This window comes from Amblyomma mixtum, chromosome 2 (genome assembly GCF_055824585.1).
Source record: "Amblyomma mixtum isolate Tamu chromosome 2, ASM5582458v1, whole genome shotgun sequence".
NCBI classification, from domain to species: domain Eukaryota; kingdom Metazoa; phylum Arthropoda; class Arachnida; order Ixodida; family Ixodidae; genus Amblyomma; species Amblyomma mixtum.
Genome location: NC_143013.1, coordinates 50,166,600 through 50,187,640, shown reverse-complemented (window position 1 = coordinate 50,187,640; position 21,041 = coordinate 50,166,600). Strand labels below are relative to the sequence as shown.

The window sequence follows — 21,041 nt, the reverse complement described above, 5'->3', positions numbered from 1 at the left end:
GACCCCACCGTGAGCAGACGAAATCACGCTGTGCCATGGCGCTCGCTGGCCACAGATTCTTTCGGGCAATAAAATTCATCATCATCAACATGCATTGCTTGCAAAGCTTTCTTTACTTACCCTCTCATTGCCTGAGGAACGTCCATTTGGTCCACATCATCGGCTTCATTATTAGCGTCAATGACTTATTTTATTTATTTATAAATACTGCGGTCTTGAACAACAAGACCATCGCAGGTGGGTACATAATTTGTGTAACACCAAAGGACAAAAAAAAGAAAATACAGCAGACAAGGCGTTACAGCAGCGAAATTATTACATCACACTGTACTGTATCATTTCACAACCTCAGAATATATATACTGCAGTCATAGAGCCAAGCATACAACAGGTTATAATTAAGTAAATCTCAGCAAATTACTCATCAACCGAACATTCAAAATTTCGTCACTTGTTGCAGCAGCGCCTCAAAATGGGACAAATTATTCTCTTCGACTATATGGCCAGCAAGGTTGTTCCATTCGGTAATAGTTCTAGGAAAATAGGAATATTTGTAGCAGTTCGTTCTTGTGGATAAAGGTTTTACGGAAAGAGAATGTCTCAGGCGTCTTGCATAACCACTAGAGTAACTAACAATTTTCGAGATGTCAATGTTGTATTGCCCATGACTTAACTGGAAAAAGAATTTCAAACGAGAGATACGGTTTCTATCAGTAACGGATGGTAAGCCACTCTTTTTAATAAGATTAGTGATAGAGGTGCGGCCATAGGACTTATAAATAAATCTTACTGCTTTCTTTTCAATCCTTTATAATTTGTTAATGTTAATCTTGGTATATAGATCATTACGGCATATTCTAAGATTGGCCGCACAATAGTGTTATACGCAAGGAAACGTGTTTCAGGAGTAGCGAACCGTAGTGCACGCCTCAAGAACAATATTTTGCGCAGAGCATTTGCCGAGACGGTATCAATATGTTTGTTCCAGGAAAGATTATTGGAAATCCATAGGCCGAGATATTTGTAGCATGTTACCTCTGAGAGTGCACTGTCGGAAGTACCATACTGGTAGAGAAGAGGATTCCTTTTAAGCGTTATTCTCATATATACTGTTTTATCAAAATTTATCACCATTTGCCACCTACCACACCAGCGCATCACCTTCCGAAAGTCATTATTTAGCCTGATTTGATCTTCACTTGATTTAATTCGTTCATAGAGGACACAATCATCAGCATATAACTTAACATTAACAGACTAATTTCCTCTTGACCCCTATAGGTTGCTCCCTTCTATAGAGCCCGCTCCGTCGTTTTCATATTATACTTCTTGCGTCTTTTACCTCACCTTTATTGATTGGCTTTATAGGGTTAGAGACCCATAGTTTGGCGGTTCTTAATGAGTTGTTTGCCTTCTGAAAGAGCTTGGCAGCATCCTGTCTAGTTACAGTCCCCCTTACTTCTTTTTTCGCACTCCGTAATGATATTTGTGAGGCTATCATTCATCTCCTGGATAGTAAGGTGATTGTCCTCCGTTAAAGCGGAATATCTGCTCTCTAGTAAGATCCTAGGTTCATCTAATTTCCCTCTTACCCTAGCTCGTTTATGTGCTTCTTCCTAATCAATTTCCTCCGCTCCCTGTTCAAATCTAAGTTAACAAGAAACCTCACCATCTTATGGTGACTCTATCTCACCCTTCCCACCACCTCCACATCCTTCCCTACGTCAGGCTTCACTCACAATATGGTCTATTTCATTTTTAACTTAGCTGTTCAGGCGCGTCAAGATCACTTGCCCCGTTTGCGGAAGAGGGTATTTATGAGGCTCAAACTATTTCATTCTGCGAACTGTACTATAACTCCTCCGCGCTAATCCTAAAACCTATGCCATAATCTACCGAGCCGAATCTCCAACTTCGACTGGTGACTTGGGCAGAGGACGTCGCGACTAGGCACGGCTTGGACGCCACAACCGGCAGCCTGAAGGCCGCCCGCAATGCTGCTGCATAATTTTCGTTTTTTTTTTTTGAGGCCTTCAAATAAATAAAGTTTTTCACCACCACCACCCACTGCCAGGTCACCGGCCTGCTTCTTGCCTACCTTCGCAATGAAGTTTGCGTTGAGGGCAGTGTAATGCGTCTTTGCTCTGCTCATTGCTGATTCCACATCTTCACAGAACGCTTCAACTACTTGGTGATTACGACTGGATGTACAGTCGTGAGCAAAAGTGGAGAGATCGGCGCTTCGGCGGCGGGAGCAGTTGCGGGGCCGCCCCACGGCGCTGCTATCTCGCCGCGCTCGCTCGCTGCGAGAGTGCCTCGAGTGACGACAAACTTCCCCCTCGCTCTTGCGCGGATGTTTATCACGACTGATAAATTCCTAGTGCGGATTTCGGCTACTCTGCTGGTGAACGGTCGCGTCGACGAGGAGTGTGAAAAGAAAAGTGTGTAGTTCCCGAAGGGAAAGTAGCTGAAATCCGCACTAGGAATTTATCAGTCGTGATAAACACCCGCGCGAGAGCGAGGGGGAAGTTTGTCGTCACTCGAGGCACTCTCGCAGCGAGCGAGCGCGGCGAGATAGCAGCGCCGTGGGGCGGCCCCGCAACTGCTCCCGCCGCCGAAGCGCCGATCTCTCCACTTTTGCTCACGACTGTACGTGCGTAAGCCCGTACACCGTTCAGTATGTACTTCTTGTTAAGCTTTATAACAACTGTCATACTGCACGTTGCCAGCTATACCTTTCTGATCAGGAATCCCACATTCAGCTCTTGCAGGTCCGATAAACCATGATAGCAAAGTACGTGCACGCCCTTTACCACAGTATATGCTTTATCTGTCCCCTCGACCTCTCCAGGCCTATGGCAAACGATTAATATGGCTCCCGCTAGTTTCTCGAGGAAGACTGCGAAGATAGCCTCAGCGGTAAAGTTGTACCATTCAATGATGCTAGGTCTAGTTTTCAATTCGGCTTGTCCGGAACCAGATATTCTTAGCGCTCTCCGCTGCGTCACTGATCTGACCACTGCCTTGGTCAGTTGCTCCGCATCCTCCTTGGGCTGAGGCCTGGTAATTAGTTGGTGTGTTCATATAGCTGGTGGTATCCAAGTGCTGCACCAGGGTGCCAAAATCTGTGCTGGTGAGAGGGTGTGTTGTCGTCTCTGGTCGCCGGCATCAGGCTGGAGTCCAGGCCTGGTTGAAGTCAATTGACGCTGGAGTTTTTTTTTTCCTTTTTTTATAGGGTGAAGAATTGCGTGGCACTGAAATTCGAACTGCGGCATTCTTGCACGCAAGGCGAACACCCTACCTCTGGATCTGCCATCTCTTGGTTAAAAATGAACGAGGCTTCCACTGGTTGGATACCGCAGAATGCGACAACGCAAGCATTAACAAAGATTGCCGATTGCTGCAGCTCACTTAAGCGTCTCCGCATCAACTGGAAGCATAATTAGGTCTATTGATCACAAAGTATGAGATGTGGACGCTCCGTTTTGATTTAGGAACGAAAAAGTATGAAAACAGTGGAAGCACCTCCTAGAAAGACCCGACAGCATGCATTTGCGAGGAGGAAGGTCATGGATTCAGTCCTGTGGCACTCCCAAGTATTCTCATGGTCGATCACCGCCAAGAAGGCCAGACAATAATAGTTAGTACATAGTTTTGTGGGAATAACGTTTGTGGGAATATGGGAAAAAAAATTTAGTATAGAAAATTTTATATCCTCATATTCAATTCGCTGTGTGAATCAAATTGCGCACATTCAAAATGATTTGAAACGAATAGAATCAGTTCTCATGTTTTCGAATGGTTTTCCAAAAAGTGGCTCTAAGTTCGAACAAGCCACACCATGATTACTTTTCGATAACTGTTTGAAAAACAGGGCCCGCTCCGACGTCACGCAGTACGCTACCGAGATCGGTCTACGCGCGAAGGAGGGTTCAGTGCCGCGACGCGTTCCATTCGTGCGGCGATGTTCATAATGCTCAAACACATGGCCGGCAAGATTGAGCGACGCGACAAGGTAGAGCCAGGTTTGGCAAACCTCTCGACTCTCGACCCGCTCATTAAATGTCGCTCGATTATTCGCTGTCTTCATGACTAGCAAAAATCAATTTTCATGTATGCTTGTGACATGACATCATTTCTTGTTGTGTGTCCGCTATTGGAGGTCAATGTAGTGTACTTCGACAGCTACAGCTTTAATTCCACGACTTATGGCTCCGCTGGGGGCGTTGACCTGAGCCGTAGGGGCATTGTCGCTAGCGCTTCACAGCTTCGCATAAATATCGTTTTGTACCAGTATTCTAACATGTAGCGAATGATCACGAATGTTCGATTCGTATTCGATTACGCTTTTTCATTATTCGGATAATATTCGATTCGGTTTTTAACTACACTGTTCGTGTTCGATTCAATAGCAAATGTAGCTTAATTACTCGAACTCTATTCGGTTTCGAAATACTACTCGCACACCAGAGTAACGAACTGTTTTGAACGGTTGAATACCAACAACGGGAAAGTACATACAGAAAAAAGGTAGTTGCTGTTATGTTCCCCCCGGACAATGCCCACACTGCGACACGGCTCAATGTCCCTTGGAAACAATCAACGTTCTCGGCTTTTGAACTGTAGCTGCAGCCGTCTTATTCGACCCCGAGTGCTTGAGACATAGTTCTTGGTGGGTACAGCCGAAATAACAAGACGCAGACACAGAAAGGAACACGTAGAACGTAGACGAAGCTGACTGTCAACTAAAATTTTATTTGAAAACCCGCGCTTTTTGTTTCCTTGTCAAAAAGATCTTGCTTTTATCTCCCGTGGGGTTCGTTCAAGAAGGAAATTTCTTTTCTTGATAGAGAGATTGATGGTGTACTAACGCACCGCTGTCCTGTTTCCCGTATCGCCAATGCCTCCAGGATCTCACGTGTCACTTGGTCTGCAAACCTTTTCAAGACTTGAACTTCATGCAACTTGGGCTCACACTTGCGCACTTTTTTGCCTTTTTTTGTTTTCTTTACAATCTCTGCAATGCAGGGCTAGATTGCTGCTTGGGGCACCTGATAGCGATGATGCATGTTCCCTTATCCTATCATTAAGGCACCTTCCCGTCTGCCCTATATATTGTTTGCCACAAGCCAGAGGGATATTATAAACCACACCTTTGACACACTCGCTGAATCTTGTTCGGTGTGCGATCTGGCATTGCTGCTTTTTTTGCCTGTTGACTCCAAGAATTATCACCAAGAATTATGAACCAACTAGCTCAGTTTTCTACTCTTTTAAAGCTTGAGACATAGCTTCTGTCTCTCTCTCTCTGTGTGTGTGCGTGCGTGCGTGTGCGTGTGTGCGCGCGCGCGCGCGTGTCAGAGAGAGAGAGAGGGGGGGAAAGAGAACAACAAGCCACTACGCTGCTTAAGTATGCTGCGTATTTGCGTTCCATACATGTCTAAAATGTTCCATTTTCGAACCTTCTGTGTACAGCAATTCATTTTAAATCGTATTCCTCTGGTTCGTGAATTAGAAATGGAAATATCTGCAACCGGCAAACGCAACCTTCATAAAAACGCGCCGATTCAAGTCAGCCAGACAAATGGGAAAGTGTCGCCATCTATCGGGAAAACAGAAAATCTGCTCAAACTAATAAAGGCCCAATAACTGGACATGAATGCTTTTGACGCGCTGTACACGTTACGAGACTGACACGTTAGGACAGTGACACGCAAAGGACGAACTAACAACTGTTTACTGAATCATGAAATCTTGTCTTTTATAGAAAGGGACACACGTGCAAGGCGACTAGAATTGATTGCATGCACAGCTGCGGGAAAACACCAAGGCATAGTAACTCCGTTCGCGCTTTGCACGTGTCTTTCCGGGTTAGTGACGTAACGAGTAGAGCGCATCAAAAATAATCATGTAAAGTTCAGCTAGAGCCGCGCCCAGTCTAAGGTGCCGTAGACTCACCACGGCCGGGGCGCAGTGGTTCTCGTTTTTATTCGCGACAAGAAAGAAATCAACAAGGAGACTTGCCCATTATGCAGGCCACAGCCGCTCGATAAAGAACTCGTGGCTGTGTGCTGGCGTAGTTATTCATTTCTAATTGTGCAGAAGTGCTGCGACTAGTTCTCGGTACCTAGGTACTGTAGCGATTCTCTGACTGCTGCAAAGTTTGGAGCGTGTATGGCGCGCTGCTTGAGAGTTATTCACGCATTGTGTAATACACGCACTCGGAACCAGGCTGCATTTGTCTATTTAAAAATGGGTGCAAATTGAGACGGCAATAAAATTTTTTGCTGGTATTTTGTGATGCGCGAGACTAAGTCACAGATGACTGCGAATGGCGTGACAAAAATTACAGCAGGAGCTATGTTTATGTTTTGGGATTCCTCGAGTTGAGCACCAAACTGATCGGCTGCAAATGCTCCATTTTTGGAACAGACGACAGTCACCTTACAGACGTCACCAGTCACCAACGGCCTCATCGTTAGTATCAAACTGACCACGTGACACGATTAAGTAAAACAGTGGGGGGGGGGGGGGGGGTCATGAGGCACTGAAGAGTGAACTAACCCATTACTGTATTTACTCGATTGCGGAGCTGCCTAGTAATCCCATCCAAATGGGCGTGCCATTTTAAAAACACTATTTATTCATTTTAGGGGACTGCCCTGGAGTTAGATAGGCTGTCTGTCTGTAGTTTGCAAGGCGTCCGTCAAGTTGCACTGCCAAGTCTTTGTTCTCAATGCAGGATGTTTGAATGAGCTTGACCACTGACGTCGTGAACGTCCCCGCAGTTCCGTTGGCTTCAGGCCAGTAAGGTGTTCTCTTGCGGCTGTGGAAATTCACCTTACTTGCAACTGGTATGTTTCTAAATAGCACGTCTGTCTTCGCAAAATTGCCCAGCTCTGCCATTCCCGTAAGCAATACTACAATTACTCTCACTTGTGCGGCACACTTTCCTCCCGCCTAACAAAGCATCACACCATATAATTAACAGTTAAAGTCTTCAGCGTCTACATATTTCTACGAATGCCTCCAATAAGTCACTCCTGCCATTCGCCATAGAAGAACGGAGAGCTGCAACCCCATAGCAACTCAGCGCGATCGGATTCATTTAAGAGTTTACTTACAGATCATCTTTATCGTAAGCCGAAATTTATACGCATTGGCAACTCCTCCTCATGTACCCCTCCCCCTGCACTTGTATATTTTTCAGCGCTACTTGTTGGTACCTTCCCTGTGTTATTCGGGATCTGTTTTCTTCGTAACTGTATTGCCGAATGAACATTGTGTACTCTTGTTTTTGAAGCGAAAAGCTTCACTAGGCTAGTCAACACCGCGCTTCGCGTGAGCCGGAGACCATATTTGCCACTTCTGCGCGTACGCGAAACCGAGTGACGTCACGCACGGTGCAGGTGGCCGCCGTCGCCGCCGCCGCCGCTGACACAAACAAAAATAAAAAAGTCATGACAGAAATAAAATCACAAATAAAAAAATACATGAAAGGCAAACAGTGCGCCAGGAAACTCTCATATCTCGGTGGACACCCGATTGGTGCAGTGAAGAGGAATCTGAACCAATACCTCATAGCAATACTAGGAGGTATTGCCTAAACTCGTCTTTTTGCCGCGGGAACTCGATCTCCACGTTCCGAGCATTCTCAGAAACTTCGTCTTATTGCCCTGTGTGGCCCATTTCCCTAATTACATCTAATTAACGTCCGGCTCCCGCCTTTATTTTTTTAATTCTCCCCGTACGGTGGGCGGAGTCGACCAACGCGTGGAGTACCTTTCAGCCAGCTCCGTGGAAGCTTTGCTTTCGCTTTATTTTGTTTTTTAGGTTTCCGTGAATAAATAGTTTCATTCGCAGGTAATATAGCCGCAAAATAAGCCCGCAGAAATAAAATACGCACGGACTATTTGCTACTACGGATTACTACGTATTACTCCGCCGATGGCGGAGCGGCAAGCCGCCACGGGACTGGGTGAAAGGCACTCCACGCGTTGGTCGACTCCGTCCACCGTACGGGGAATTCAAAAAGAAAAGGCGGGAGCCGGACGTTAATTCAATTTAATTAAGGAGATCGGCCACACAGGGCAATAAATCGCAGTTTCTAAGAATGCTCGGAACGTGTAGATTGAGTTCCCGCGGCAAAAAGACGAGTTCAGATTCCTGTTCACTGCAGCTTTAAGGAAAGGAAACGACGCCTGTCTCTCTCATATCTCGGCGGATACCCGAACCACGCCGTAAGGGCCTTAAAGAAAATGAAATGAAAATTGCTTTTAAGGAAGGCAAATGCCTGTCTCTCATATCTTGGCGTACACCCGAAAGGAAAGCACACCACAATACATGTCTCTAAAGCAACCTTCTAAGACAGCACCGTATTCACTACACGCGTGTCTCCTTCTCCGCCTCCGTACAAACTTTGTATACCTAAGACAATACGTTTCGGAAAAGCCAGAAAGCTATACCCTAAATGTAACCGTAAGTATAACCTTAAACTAAACCACGAGCATCGCCGCAGTTTTTCGCTTCGAGATATCCAGGCTTAACCTTAGCTAAGCCACAGCCAATTTTTTTTCGCTTTCAACTTATGTAATGTCCTGTTAAAATTTTTGTTCATGCCGAATGACTATATTCAATTATTCACATACATATGCTTTCCGCTCCCTCCTTGATGATGATGACGGACAGCCAACTGTTCGACTTTGCCACATCCCATATGGCCAAAAAAGCTAACATCTTTCGAATCTTTGGTAGGATTTGCTCACCTGATGTTGACAGGATCATCTCCACTACTGGAATTATGAGAACATGCTGCTGGGTATTTGCTTGACTGAAGGAGGTCACCAGCTACTTCCGAAGAGGGAGAGTGGTCATGATGAGTGGCTCTTGGCGTGTTTTGTTTTCGTCACTTGTGGCTCGGACTGCAGACTAGGATTGTTTTTGTACAGAGTTGGTCCATTTGTGGGCAACACACTTTTCTGCGCAACATTTGCTTGGTCTTTACTATGGTGGCCAACGTGAGCCAGTAGCACGATGCGTAGACAAAGGGCCGGGCGTCGACACTATGTTTCCTGAACTTCAAAGGATGATGTCGCCTTCAGCGCAGTTCCTATTTCACTTCTGCGAGCACACTAGTTCCTTATTTTAACTTGGGGAACGGAACTTGTAGTTGATGCCAGCTGCTAGCGGCGATGGTATCCGCAGCAGCTTTGTAAGTCTATCCGCACTGGTCTCATATTTCAGTCAGGGAATATGCCTTCGATTTGGCTGACTGCTCGACAACAGAGACGAAATGTTCAGTGGAACGCAGAAAGTCTTCTCTAGGGATCTCAACAGGCTGTCAACAGAAGTAGTCAGCAGTGTCGTAGGTTCCATGCAGTTCGATGATTTCAAAGGGAAAAGGAAGGAATATAAAGATTTTTGCTAGTTCCGGCATCAGCCATGGCTGCGGGAAGCACCCGAGCTGGAACAGAGGAAATAGAGCGATTGCAGGTAAACTACCCACAAAACACAGAACGTCTTAGAAACGTGCTGAAACAGCTCGAAATGGCTTCACATGTCTTGCGCTATAATGAAACGTCTCATATACGTCGACGGCAAGATGACTTTCGGAAACTTCTTTAAGACGTCCGTTTAAGACGTCCGCGGTTTCTGAAACGTCTAACTCAAGATTATGTTACGAAGACGGGCCAATACGTTCAGGCGATAGGCACAAAGCTGCCACCATTGATTCAAAATGATATAGATCATTGCAAGCGTTTTTAACCTTCACGTTTTATTCCAAACAATGAATGAAACATGCAAGTGTGGCACATAAACTGTTAGATTTCAGTGGCCTACACCGATATTTGCACCTTTTCAAGAGCAGGCGCACCGGTGCAAAGTCCGCGCTTTGTGCTCAAACTCTGACAGAGCATTTTGTCATATGCAGTCTGAAATCACGTTTATCACGGTCCACATCGAGTACAACTAGCCCACCACTTGTAAAGCTGCGCTAAAGTTACGCGAATCAGGAAATTTGTTTCCTGTTGCGAACGCCTCTTCGTTCGGCCTCGGCTGGCCACGAGCAAGGAATGTTGCCGTCGCGCCATCGCCGCTTTCTTCCATGCTGTCTTCGCCATGTTGGTGCAGTCCCTCGCGGCTCGCTCGCATTCTTCCCTTCGCCACGGCCGTCACAGAGCCGTGGCGGCCGAAATGCAAAGGCGCCTGTGTGCTGTGCAATATCGTCAGCAGCAGCAGCAGCAGCCTGACTATGCCCGCTGCAGGGCAAAGGCTCCCCCCATGCCTCTGCAGTTATTCCTGTCCTTTGTTAGCTGCGATCACCGTATCCCCGCAAACTTCTTAATCTCATCCCATCCGCCCACCTAACTTTCTGCCGCCCCATGCTACGTTTTCCTTCTCTTGGAATCCTCTGCGTTAACCCTAAGGACCAGCGGTTACCTTGCCTTCGCATCACATGCAATGCACAAGCCCATTTCTTCCTCTTGATTTAGACTAGAATGTAATTAACCCGTGTTTGATTCCTGATCCACTCTGACCTGTCTCTTAACTTTAGACCTAGCATTTCTAAAGCGAAAAGCTTTACGACGTAATGTTCCTCGAATTTCGCCGACTCCGTTCTCCATTTTCGCCATCCTCTCAGTAAGGCCGTTTAATGCCGCTAGGATCTTGTCCATTGAATCCTTAATGTCCCCTAGAGCGTTTAACTTTACATTCTCGTCCTGCATCTGCGTTTCCAGCCTATCAATTTTGCTTCCAAATTTACTCGATAGCTTCCTCTCCATCGTCACAAGGGGGTCGGTCTCGCCCGCCTTTCGCTTTATCGAAGGGGGTCTAACCACCCCCGTATCCATTTCCTCCTCTGCTTCTTCTTTCACCGGTTTTGCCTCCGGTAGTATTTGCGCTATCGCTTGCGCGGGAGGTGCCACCGGCCTAGGCTTATTGTTTACTAGTTCTGCTATCATTTTCCTCAGCTCCACAATTTCCGTTCCTTGCCTTGAGTAATTCCTCTTGTATCCCTATCTTCGCTTTCAACTCTGCATTTTCCTTCTTCAGCGCTACTGTTCCTGGGCTAGCCTGGGAGACCTTGCTCGCGAAGCTTACCGCTTTCTCGGGCGCCGTCTTGCGAAGTCTCGGGTCCTTCCTGGACGGCAGGCTCGGGAACTCCTTCTGGTCCGTGGGTCTCGCCCAGGACCGGGATGTCAAGGGCGTCCCGGATCTGTTCTTGGCGCCGGATCTGGACTTTCCCTCGGGCCCGTCCTTTTCTTGCGCTGCACCGTCTTTCCCGTCTTCTCGTCTAGTTGCGTTTTTCGTCGAAACGCAGGGCTTCCTATACACCTTCCTACACTTGCTGTCACCCGGCATGTGGGCTTCCCCCGCACAGCTGGCATACTGGGGTCCACCTATGTCCCTGCTCCAGGTCGGGTCCGGGCATACGTCGTCTCTGTGTCCCAGTCGGCCGCATGCCACGCACACTTCCAGCTTCTTCTTGTATAACCAGCATTTCTTGCAAATGATTTTTGTGAATAGTGGACAGGACTCAAAATATGAAAGAGAACGCCGCCATTTGGCAGTGGAATTGCCGTGGGTATCAACGGAAGCGAGCGCTATTGCAGCAGCATGTGGAACAAGTAGGGAACAAATCAATTGCTATAGCGCTGCAGGTAACCGCGGAAGTCAGGTCATATTGGCCGTATACCAAAGCTCCAGTAGCGATAGGGGGGGGGGGGGGGGGGGGGGGGATGCAGAGTGGACACGCTGGTCAAAAGGAATATAGCAACCCTAGATCACGACGTGAGTACGGAGGACATAGAAGCGGTAACGATAGAAATGATTACGGAACGCAAGAGAGCGAAAAGCATATTTCTGCGTAACTTCTGCAGCAAGCCGAAGCAGAAGAAACTGAAATTCGGAATGATATTTAGAAAAGCCATCAAACTGGCTGGATAGAGCCCGTTAGTGATCGTGGGGGACTTTAACGCGGCACACCAGGAATGGGGGTACGCGAGGCAAGATCCGAAGGGCAGACTTCTTGAGGAGCCCCAAAACCTCGATCTAACCTTTAATACCGACCCGTGTGCGCCCACTTGAGTCGGTAGCAGTGTAAGCAGATACACCGCGCAGGACCTTACCTTCCGTAAAAGTGCAGGCAGAATAGAATGGGAAACACCAGGGAAAATCTGGGTAGTGAACACTTCATCGTAGCCACGAAGCTAGGAGAAGGAGTCAAGCTGCGCAAACTCAAATAGGCGAGAGTCGTGGAGTGGGACAGATTCCGGGTGATTCGCAGAAGCCATAAAGTTAAGGAAATTTGCGACATAGGAGACTCGGCAAAAGAACTGAGGGAAGATGCCAGGGATGCGGAAGCTGTAGCCGAAGGGGTAGATGCACCGAAGATAACGGACAGCAAGCTAATGAGCATGTGGAAGGAGAAGGAAAGGCTCGAGAAGACTCAGATCACGAAAATGGAACAGAAACTTAAGGCGTTCGCTAACCAGACACACCAAGGAAATGGAAACGTATGCGATAAAACTAAACGAAGAAAATTGGTACATCAGATGCGGCGGGATGGAAAGGGGCATGAGCCTAGCAAAGACGATGAATATACTGAGGCATCTCCTCGACCCAGGCGCATCCAAACAGGCAGCGAGCGTTAACCGGGTGAAAGCGAGACATGCTTTCCAGGGGGTGGACAAACAGCTGATGGACACCCTCAAGGACATTTACATAGGGGACGCGACGGAAGTACGACAGACAGAATATGGAGGAGTGGAAAATGAAGAGCTAGACGCAGACATTACGGTAGCGGAGATCAGAGCTGCTATCACTGGGCTAAAGACTCACTCGGCATCTGGCCCGGATAAAATATCCAATGTCATACTCAGGAACCTAGACGACGACTCGATACAGGCGATTGCGCGATACATGAACAAAGTATGGAAGGAAGGCAAATTGCTGGAGGAATGGGAACATGGCAGAGGTTGTTCTCATCCCCAAGCCGGGGAAGGAGCACGTAGTGCAAACGAGGTTAACGAGATACATGGAAGATGGAAACCTGTGGCCGCACGAAATGGTTGGTTTTAGACCTAAGCACAGCACGCCCGATGTAATGCTCAGGCGCAAACATGATATTATAGACAATAAAGGATTAGATGCCAAGGTGATCCTAGGTCTTCACCTCACGAAGACCTTCGACAACGTCTGACACGAGGCGGTGCTCAGAGGGAGGACTTTCTCCGAGGGAGGAAGGCAGTGATTAAATTCCAGGATGCAGGATCTCCCAGCATATATGGCTGGGCAGTAAAGGTACCCCGCAAGGAGCCGTACTGTTCCCCTTCCTATTTAACATAGCGATGAGAGGTCTCCCGGCCATGCTGAACAAGATACCCGATCTAAAATTTAGCGTGTATGCGGATGACATAAACACGTGGATGAATAGCGGAAGCGACGCGGAAATTGAGTGGAGTCTACAAAGGGCAGCAGACGTCGTGGTGAAGTACGCGGTCGAAAGAGGCCTGGCGTGCTCACCGCAGAAGTCAGAGCTCTTTGTGTGTAATAGCGACGGCAGGAACAAGAGAGAAGTAGAAATTAAAGTGGTGGTGGGAGGCCTGCAGTGCCCAGGGTCGAGGAAATGAGGATCCTAGGCATGTTTATCAACAAGAAAGGCAACAACACCAACACCGTAAAGAAATTAGCCACATATACAGTTAGGAGGGTAGCGGTAAAAGGGAGAGGACTAAGAGAAAGGAATCTTCTGAGAATGTCGCAGGCGTTCGTAATAAGTCGGATCTGCTACGCGACGCCGTACCTAAAATGAGCGAGAGAGAAATAGAGAACGTAGAATATTAAGGAAATGCGCCAAGCGAGCTCTGAGACTCCCCATATCCACGTCGACGGATCGGCTTGAGAAAATGGGGGTACGCAATGGATGGGTTGAGCTGGCAGAGGGAGTGAGAATATCCCAATTAGAACGGCTCGGCCAGTCTGAAACGGGCAGGACAATAGTCGAATGGGTAGGAATCCGGCCAGAAAGTAGCACGCACAAGATGGCAAGCATCCCGGCAGGAATCAGAGCCAAAATATGCGTCCCACCTATGCCGCGGAACATGCACCCCGACTATAACAACAAAAGGCGAGAACACAGGGATAAGGCCTACGAGAGGAAGATGAGGGAGCGACTGGCAGACCTGGTGGCTCATGTAGACGCGGCGTGCGGACAGCACGAGGTGGCTGTATTCGCGGTGGTCGACGGGGCAGGAGTACCAACGGTAGCGGCTTCGAGCGGTACGAGAGATGCCAACGCGGCGGAAGAGTTGGCGACAGCCCTCGAAGGCCACGACGATTTTGCGTGACAGCAAAAATGCAGTGACGAACTTCGGGAAAGGAAGAATCTCGGAAGAGGCCGAACGCGTCCTCGAGGCGAGGCCGATATAACGTAACATAGAAATAATATGGATTCCAGCGCACGAGTCTATTGAAGGAAATGAGACTGCACACGAGCTTGCCCGAGCTCTCTATTACCGGGAGGCCGTAGAGCAGCCCTCTCACATAGACATGAAAGATAGCTCGATTTCATATGACGAGATAACGGAACATTATAAGCTGAGCAGGAGGGTCTATCCGCCGCCCGACCATTCCCTCGGAGACGAGGAGGCAATTGCGCGGAGATTACAAGGGGAAAATCATATAAGGCCCTTCTAGGTATACGTAACAATCTCGAAAGAGGAGAAAGACCAATATTGCATAACGTACGGAGAGAGGGGCACTCTCGACCACGTACTATGGGAATGTGCTGTTAGCTCGGGCGCCGAACGAAAGACAGAAGAAAAAATTGCTGAGGCTCAGCTTGGCTAAGCCTGGGGAATGCGAAGCATATTAGTGGCTAGGCTTGGTAATACATGGCTTTCCTTGGTTGAATACTTGGTCATTTTAATACAACCACTAGAAGCCTTCGTCGTGGGGGAAGACACGGCATGGCTACAGCGGAATGCCGACTAACCCCGAGACGCGCGTTGGGTGGGCGCCTGGATTGCCACGGAAGCCTGCGTTCAAAGGGCAAGGCATCGCGCCGAACGGGTGGTGGCGTTCCTCCCTTCCTTTACGGTACGGTTCGGGTGTCTTCCGAGATGACATTAGGCCCGTAAACATTTCATGCTTACTGTACTCTCGGTTACGGGAGAGGCAGAGATTTTTGTCCTGATCGTTTGGAAGTCAATAAACTTCTCTTTATAGTATGAGACACAAGGACATTCAGTGGTTGTATTAGAAACAACGCTCTTCCAGCCGGTGCTCTCGTTCTTCGGAGGATTCCATGGCGCGCCTTTGTCGTCTATAGGCATTCCGACGCTCCAAACGAGTCGACATACTACTACACTCACTACCGTCCACACTGATTGAAGCACAGTTTAACTCGTGCACCAGAGTCGATACACCACTGTCCGCACTGGTTGACACACAGTTCGACGGCGCGAGGTGGAGGCCGGCTCTCTCATCCGATGTCACGCGGTGTGACGGCTAGGGGTCCCGCGGCGACGGCGCGAGGTGGAGGCCGGCTCTCTCATCCGATGTCACGTGGTGTGACGTCACGGTGTCACGTGGTATGACGTCATAGTGTCACGTGGTGTGACGTCACGGTGTCACGTGGTGTGACGTCACGGTGGCACGTGGTGTGACGTCACGGTGTCACGGGGGGTCCCACGGCGACGGCGTGAGTGGTAGCTCTAGCAATATGCTTCGCATAAAAGAAACCTGGGAGTCCTTGCTGCGGAGCGAGGACCTCGCTCAACAGTAACAAGTCGTCCGCCTGGCGGCTGAGGCCGTGAAGCGACAATGTATCTTCACCAGTCCTTAGTTTGCGAGGCTCCTGAGTAGGGCTCCCTTAGTCCTGCGTGCCCGGGGGGGGGGTGAATCAAAAAGAAGTTTTATTTCGGTGGAAATAAAAGTTTTGATGATGATGATCGCCGACACCGTCGCTTTGACCTTAAGCCGCTCCGGAGCTACGTCGGAACCGGTGAAGACCGGGAGCTTCGAAAGCAAAGGCGCATAACTGGCCCCTTGGGACAACGGACACCTCGGTCGTGCTTTAAGCTACGTGGCGGTAGTGACAGATGTATGTGCGCCGCATGCGTTATCATTGACAACGTTGTGGCAATAACACGGCACTGCAGCCATAGGCCGTCGGAGTTCATTGGCGTTGGTGTTGACGTTTTAGACTGCGATGATTTTTAAGGGAACGAAGTGCGCATAACTGGCTCCCTGGATCAGTCGACGCCTGAATCGCGCTTATAGGAACGTGGGGTGATTAGAAAGAGATGTGGGCTGCATGCGTGAGCGCTGACAACGTTGTGGCAGACACGCGGCAGGCCGCAACGTTCATTGGGTGAGCGAACTCTCTCGATCAACCATTAACTGCCACGTACCACAGTGGCAGGGTGGGTGCGCTGCCTATCCAGTGTCCGGAATGCACTCAGCGTTACAGACGCCAATCCCCATATAGTTGCCCGATACGCCGTAGCTTTGGGCGCGTTAAGTTAAAGGACTCGAGCGCGCTCCAGTCGTCAGAGTGCGCTCCAAGTAAGCTAAACGACCACAACCGACTTCCGGTGTGTGTTTGCAGAGCGCGCTCTACGCGCTCCGCCCTCGACGACGGTGTGCGGGAGCGCGGGTCTGGTTTCGTCTGGCGACGTGACGTATTTCCGGGTACTATGGTGCTACTTCCTTTTTGGCGCCTTTCGCGGTTAACGGCAGTTATGGCTGCGCGGTCTGTGCTCGTCGTGAACACAAACACAGGTACGTACGTAAACTGTTGCTAGTTCGTCGGGGACCTTGTTTTAATCGTTGGTGCATTTGCAGGGTTCGTACTTGATACGGCTACTGCGACTGTAGGACCTGACTTACTTCAGCTTTGCGAAGATGCGGCGGGCACAGGGTCGGATGTTTACGCGGAAACCGCTCAATGCGACGACTCAGGTGTGTATGAGTTTTTAATGCCTTGTTTCGTTCTTTGAGTCATCAAGAGTGTTCTATTTGTTTCCAGAAAACGAGCAGTTACGAGCGACAACTGCAGGAATCTTGCGTTGAAAATCTAAATTCTTGCTTTTGCCTTGTGTTGCTGGCGTAGCGCAGCCAGCTTTATTGTAAAGCTGTAGCTAAGTTTATGGCACGTTGTCGAGCGCGATGTGTTGTACGTCGCCGCACTTAGCGAAAATAAGTACAAAGCGCGTTCGGAAATTCATGAAATCGGTACTTCCTTCAAACGTTGTACTTGGTGCAGGCAAACGCTCGTTCTTGCCAAAGTGCTTGCAACAGTAGGGTTCTTGAGAGAATATTATAATATATGAAATCTGTTTAAATTTCATGAGTTGCATTTTCACTGTGATAGAAATTGTGACATGATATGAATTTTCACTTTTTGCCGGGTTAATTCTCCGCTGTACTCGCGACACAGGCGGTTATTGGAGGTATTCACTGCCACTATTTTTGACGCACAGGGCGACGAAGACCTCTTCTTTTTGTCACTTTTTTAGCGTCAATTCTTAAATGAGTCCTGATGTAGGCTGATGTACACCATGACTGAATGACTTTTACAGAGGACCAGTTTTCCCTCTGGACTGCTGAAAGTGATGACTACGACCATAACTACAACAGTGAGTAAAGCCTCTTTTCTTTGAATTGAAATGGTTTTCATGCTCTGTTACTAATCTCTTATGCGGGGGCTTAAGCTGTAGCTCTCCTTTATGCTGTAGGTCTCCCAAAAGGAAGTTCAAGTTGGGTACACACCGAGGTACTTCTCCTGATTTCATCTTATGAGAATCATAAAGAAGACTTCAGTGATAGAAAGAGAAAGAGGAAAGACATTTGGAAACAAATTAGTGAAGAAATGTGCAAGCACGGGTACACGCGAACTGCTGCGGACTGTGAAACGAAGTTCAAAGGTCTCAAACGCACGTATGACAAGCACCGCCAGCACAAGAAGAAGAGTGGAAGAGAAAGAAAGGAGTGGCCATTTTTTCAGGTGATGGATGACTTGCTTGCAAATAACATAGAGTACCAGGCTCCAGTGGCGTCAAGCCAGCTTCCACAGCCCTCCACCTCAGCTGCCTGCACATTAGCTGTGGCCACCCCGGGCAGCATGAATGAACCACCGACAAAAGAAACTGTGCACTGCGAAAAGAACTCAAGAAATGATGGTGCTCCGGACCAGAAAAGCAAACCAAATGCGAAGCGTCGTCGAACACCGGCAGCTGTATTGGAGGAAATTCTGCTGAACTTGCACTCATGGCAGGATGAAGAAAGAAAAAGATACCAGCAGCAATTAAAGATGCAGAGGCTTAAACTGGGTATGCTGAAACGCCTCGCAGCACTGGATAAGCAGCAGTGAACTTTGTGGTGTTCTTTTTGTGTGTCATGTTGGGGCAAAAACTTTGTTCATTTTGTATGCGTTTGCTGTTTGTATACTGTGCAATTTCTCAGTTTATATTCTAGTCAGTGAATGTGGTACAGGCCAGTACCACCCGGTTTAGTTTTTATTCAGAGAAAACATCCAGACACTGTGTTCAACATTTTATTGCCAGTGAGAGTTCTTCTGGCCAAAAATGATCATCTCATGTACACAATAAATAATTTCACCGCATAGAGCTTGTGCATGTGATGCATCTTGCATGCATAGTACTTCGGGACTGGAAGTACCCTACCTGTTGTAAACCTTAACACTACTTTCTGCACAGGAAGCGTGTTATTGAAACCCTCTTCATTGCAGCGTGGCTGTCCGCAGGCTCTGTGTCCTCATCATCAAGAGGTGTATCTTTATCACTCTCTTCCTCGATGGTGCTGTCGTCGTCACCGAATGTGTCTTTGCATTGAAGGATTATGTTGTGAACGAGGCACGATGCCACAATATAGTTGCTCATTCTCACAGTGGGTTTCATGTCAAGGTACTTAAGCCTTCGGAACTTTCCTTTCAGCTGAGCAAAAGCTCGCTCAATTACTGACCTTGCCGCCCCTAGCGTTTCATTGAACTTGACCACCTGTGTTGTCAAGTGGCCATTGTTTCTGTACGGCCGCATGAGACCCATTGACAGGGGATAAGCCGAATCACCTAGGATATGGAAATTCTGCGGCAAGTTGCCTACTACCTCTTCAAGGCCAGATGTGGCGAAAACTCTGGCATCGTGCATCCGTCCTGGGCTGCCTGCGTGTACATTAGTGAATATCATATTGCTGTCGCAGCAACCCTGCAAGATGACTGAGTGGAATTCCTTCCTGTTGTAGTATGCATCTTGTTCGTTTTCAGGGGCCTTGATTGCAATGTGGCATCCGTCCACAGCTCCAACAACTCCTGGAAAGCGCCATTTTCGGGCAAATTCCCGAGCAACATCTTGCAGGTTTGCAGGCCAACGGATGAGTTCTTTTGCAGCACGTGCCCAGACCTCTATAATGCGATCTGTTAGATAAAACAGTAAGCCCTTGTTGATCCCAAATCTATCTGCCACTCCACGAAACGATTCCTGGTTGCCCAGCAACCACAATGTCATCAGCACTTTAGTTTGCAGAGGTATTCGAGGTGCCCTCTCCATGATGAGCCACTCTTGCGTGATTCTCAGCAGCACCTGCATGGCAACCACAAAGTTTTGAATGTCCAGTGGTTGCTGCTCCTGTTCAAGATATGAACTTAGATATAACGAATTTCATCAGCAACAAAATGGGCCAGTGCATTTTAAGATACTAGCTCACTGCAGTTACAAAATGTATAGAAAGTGTTGCCCTTTTACCGTCATAAAGTGCGCTCACGAGCGTGTTTAGTGCTTGCTTGTGCTTAGGGAGCCACTGGGGCCGAATTACGGATCGCGCCCAGTCCAAAATAATCTCAAAACCGCTCTCGTTGCCCCGCTCCTACTGGTTGGCCGCGACGCCGGTCACCCAAATCATACAGCATTCTTAATAACACTCGTATTCGCCATGGTGGACAAACAAAATTGTAGCAAAACTGTCAGCTGGGCTTGTTGGTTTATAGTTATTAAAGGCTGTTGCAGCGCTCAAGAACGGCACACAGTGAAGCACAGCACCATCCTGTGCTCTGTTTGTCGTTCTTTAGCGCTGCACAACAAAATTGATCGCGTCGTTTACCTCGAAGGTGCTTCGGGTCATCCGGAAATGCTCCTTGAACTGCATGTCTGTGTACCGAGGTACTACGTTGAGTACGTATCCTTCAATGCCACGGATGCTCCTCTCGGCGATTCTGTGGTCTTCATACGAAGAGAGCAGAAAGTTAATATTCTGTAATGCGATAAAGCAGTGGAATCTTACCTTGAATGGCAACACGGGCAGCTTGCAGCATGAAGGTAAACCGCTGCTGCTGCCTGCGCCTACGGGCGTCAAGTTCGTCGAGTTCGTCGTCGTCTAGCAAGAATTTAAGTAACTTGCGCTTGACTGCTGCCATGGTCAAAATGCGCGCGAAATAATGCCCGGAAACGGAAATGGTGGAAACGTCAGGTGGCGCGCTCATGCGTGCACGGGAATCAAATGGCCGTTAAGTTGTGCTCCGATTGAGCTCCTAGGTGTCGCGCTCGAGTACTCCGCCTCGGAGCTCGGAGCAGGCTAACTTAACGCGCCCTTTCGCTTTCTACACAGGTTCAGCAGTAGCTGAACCGCAGCTAATTTTATGCGAAGCATATTGCTAGAGCTACCACTCACGCCGTCGCCGTGGGACCCCCACGTGACACCGTGACGTCACACCACGTGACACCGTGACGTCACACCCCGTGACATCGGATGAGAGAGCCGGCCTCCACCTCGCGCCGTCGCCGTGGGACCCCTAGCCGTCACGCCACGTGACACCGTGACGTCACACCACGTGACATTGGATGAGAGAGCCGGCCTCCACCTCGCGCCGTCGCCGTGGGACCCCTAGCCGTCACACCCGCGCATTTCGAACGCGCGTTCACACTCGGTGTAGGTGAAACGCTCGCTCCACCGGGCAGGCAGACGCGGCTTCCGTGGCAATCCAGGCGCTCACCGAACGCGCGTCTCGGGGTTAGTCGGCG

General features: G+C 48.6%; 3 protein-coding genes and 1 pseudogene across 3 annotated transcripts in view; 2 read left to right on the top strand and 2 right to left on the bottom strand.

Annotated features, from left to right (window-relative positions):
* LOC149359309 (uncharacterized) overlaps positions 1 to 21,041 on the bottom strand; it is a 49,488-nt gene that overhangs the window by 23,652 nt on the left and 4,795 nt on the right. The window lies entirely within an intron of this gene.
* LOC149359312 (uncharacterized) lies at positions 13,760 to 15,850 on the top strand (annotated as a pseudogene).
* On the top strand, positions 16,565 to 18,508 carry LOC149359311 (uncharacterized). The gene is made up of 4 exons (XM_089569020.1): positions 16,565 to 16,788; positions 16,852 to 16,968; positions 17,589 to 17,645; positions 17,745 to 18,508. Exons 1-4 carry the CDS (start codon positions 16,704 to 16,706, stop codon positions 18,377 to 18,379), a joined length of 894 nt encoding a protein of 297 aa, XP_089425146.1. The 5' UTR covers positions 16,565 to 16,703; the 3' UTR covers positions 18,380 to 18,508.
* Positions 17,682 to 20,442, bottom strand: LOC149359310 (uncharacterized). Its single transcript, XM_089569019.1, has 3 exons — positions 20,305 to 20,442; positions 20,125 to 20,243; positions 17,682 to 19,607 (listed from the first exon to the last, which is right to left on the bottom strand). Exons 1-3 carry the CDS (start codon positions 20,435 to 20,437, stop codon positions 18,711 to 18,713), a joined length of 1,149 nt encoding a protein of 382 aa, XP_089425145.1. The 5' UTR covers positions 20,438 to 20,442; the 3' UTR covers positions 17,682 to 18,710.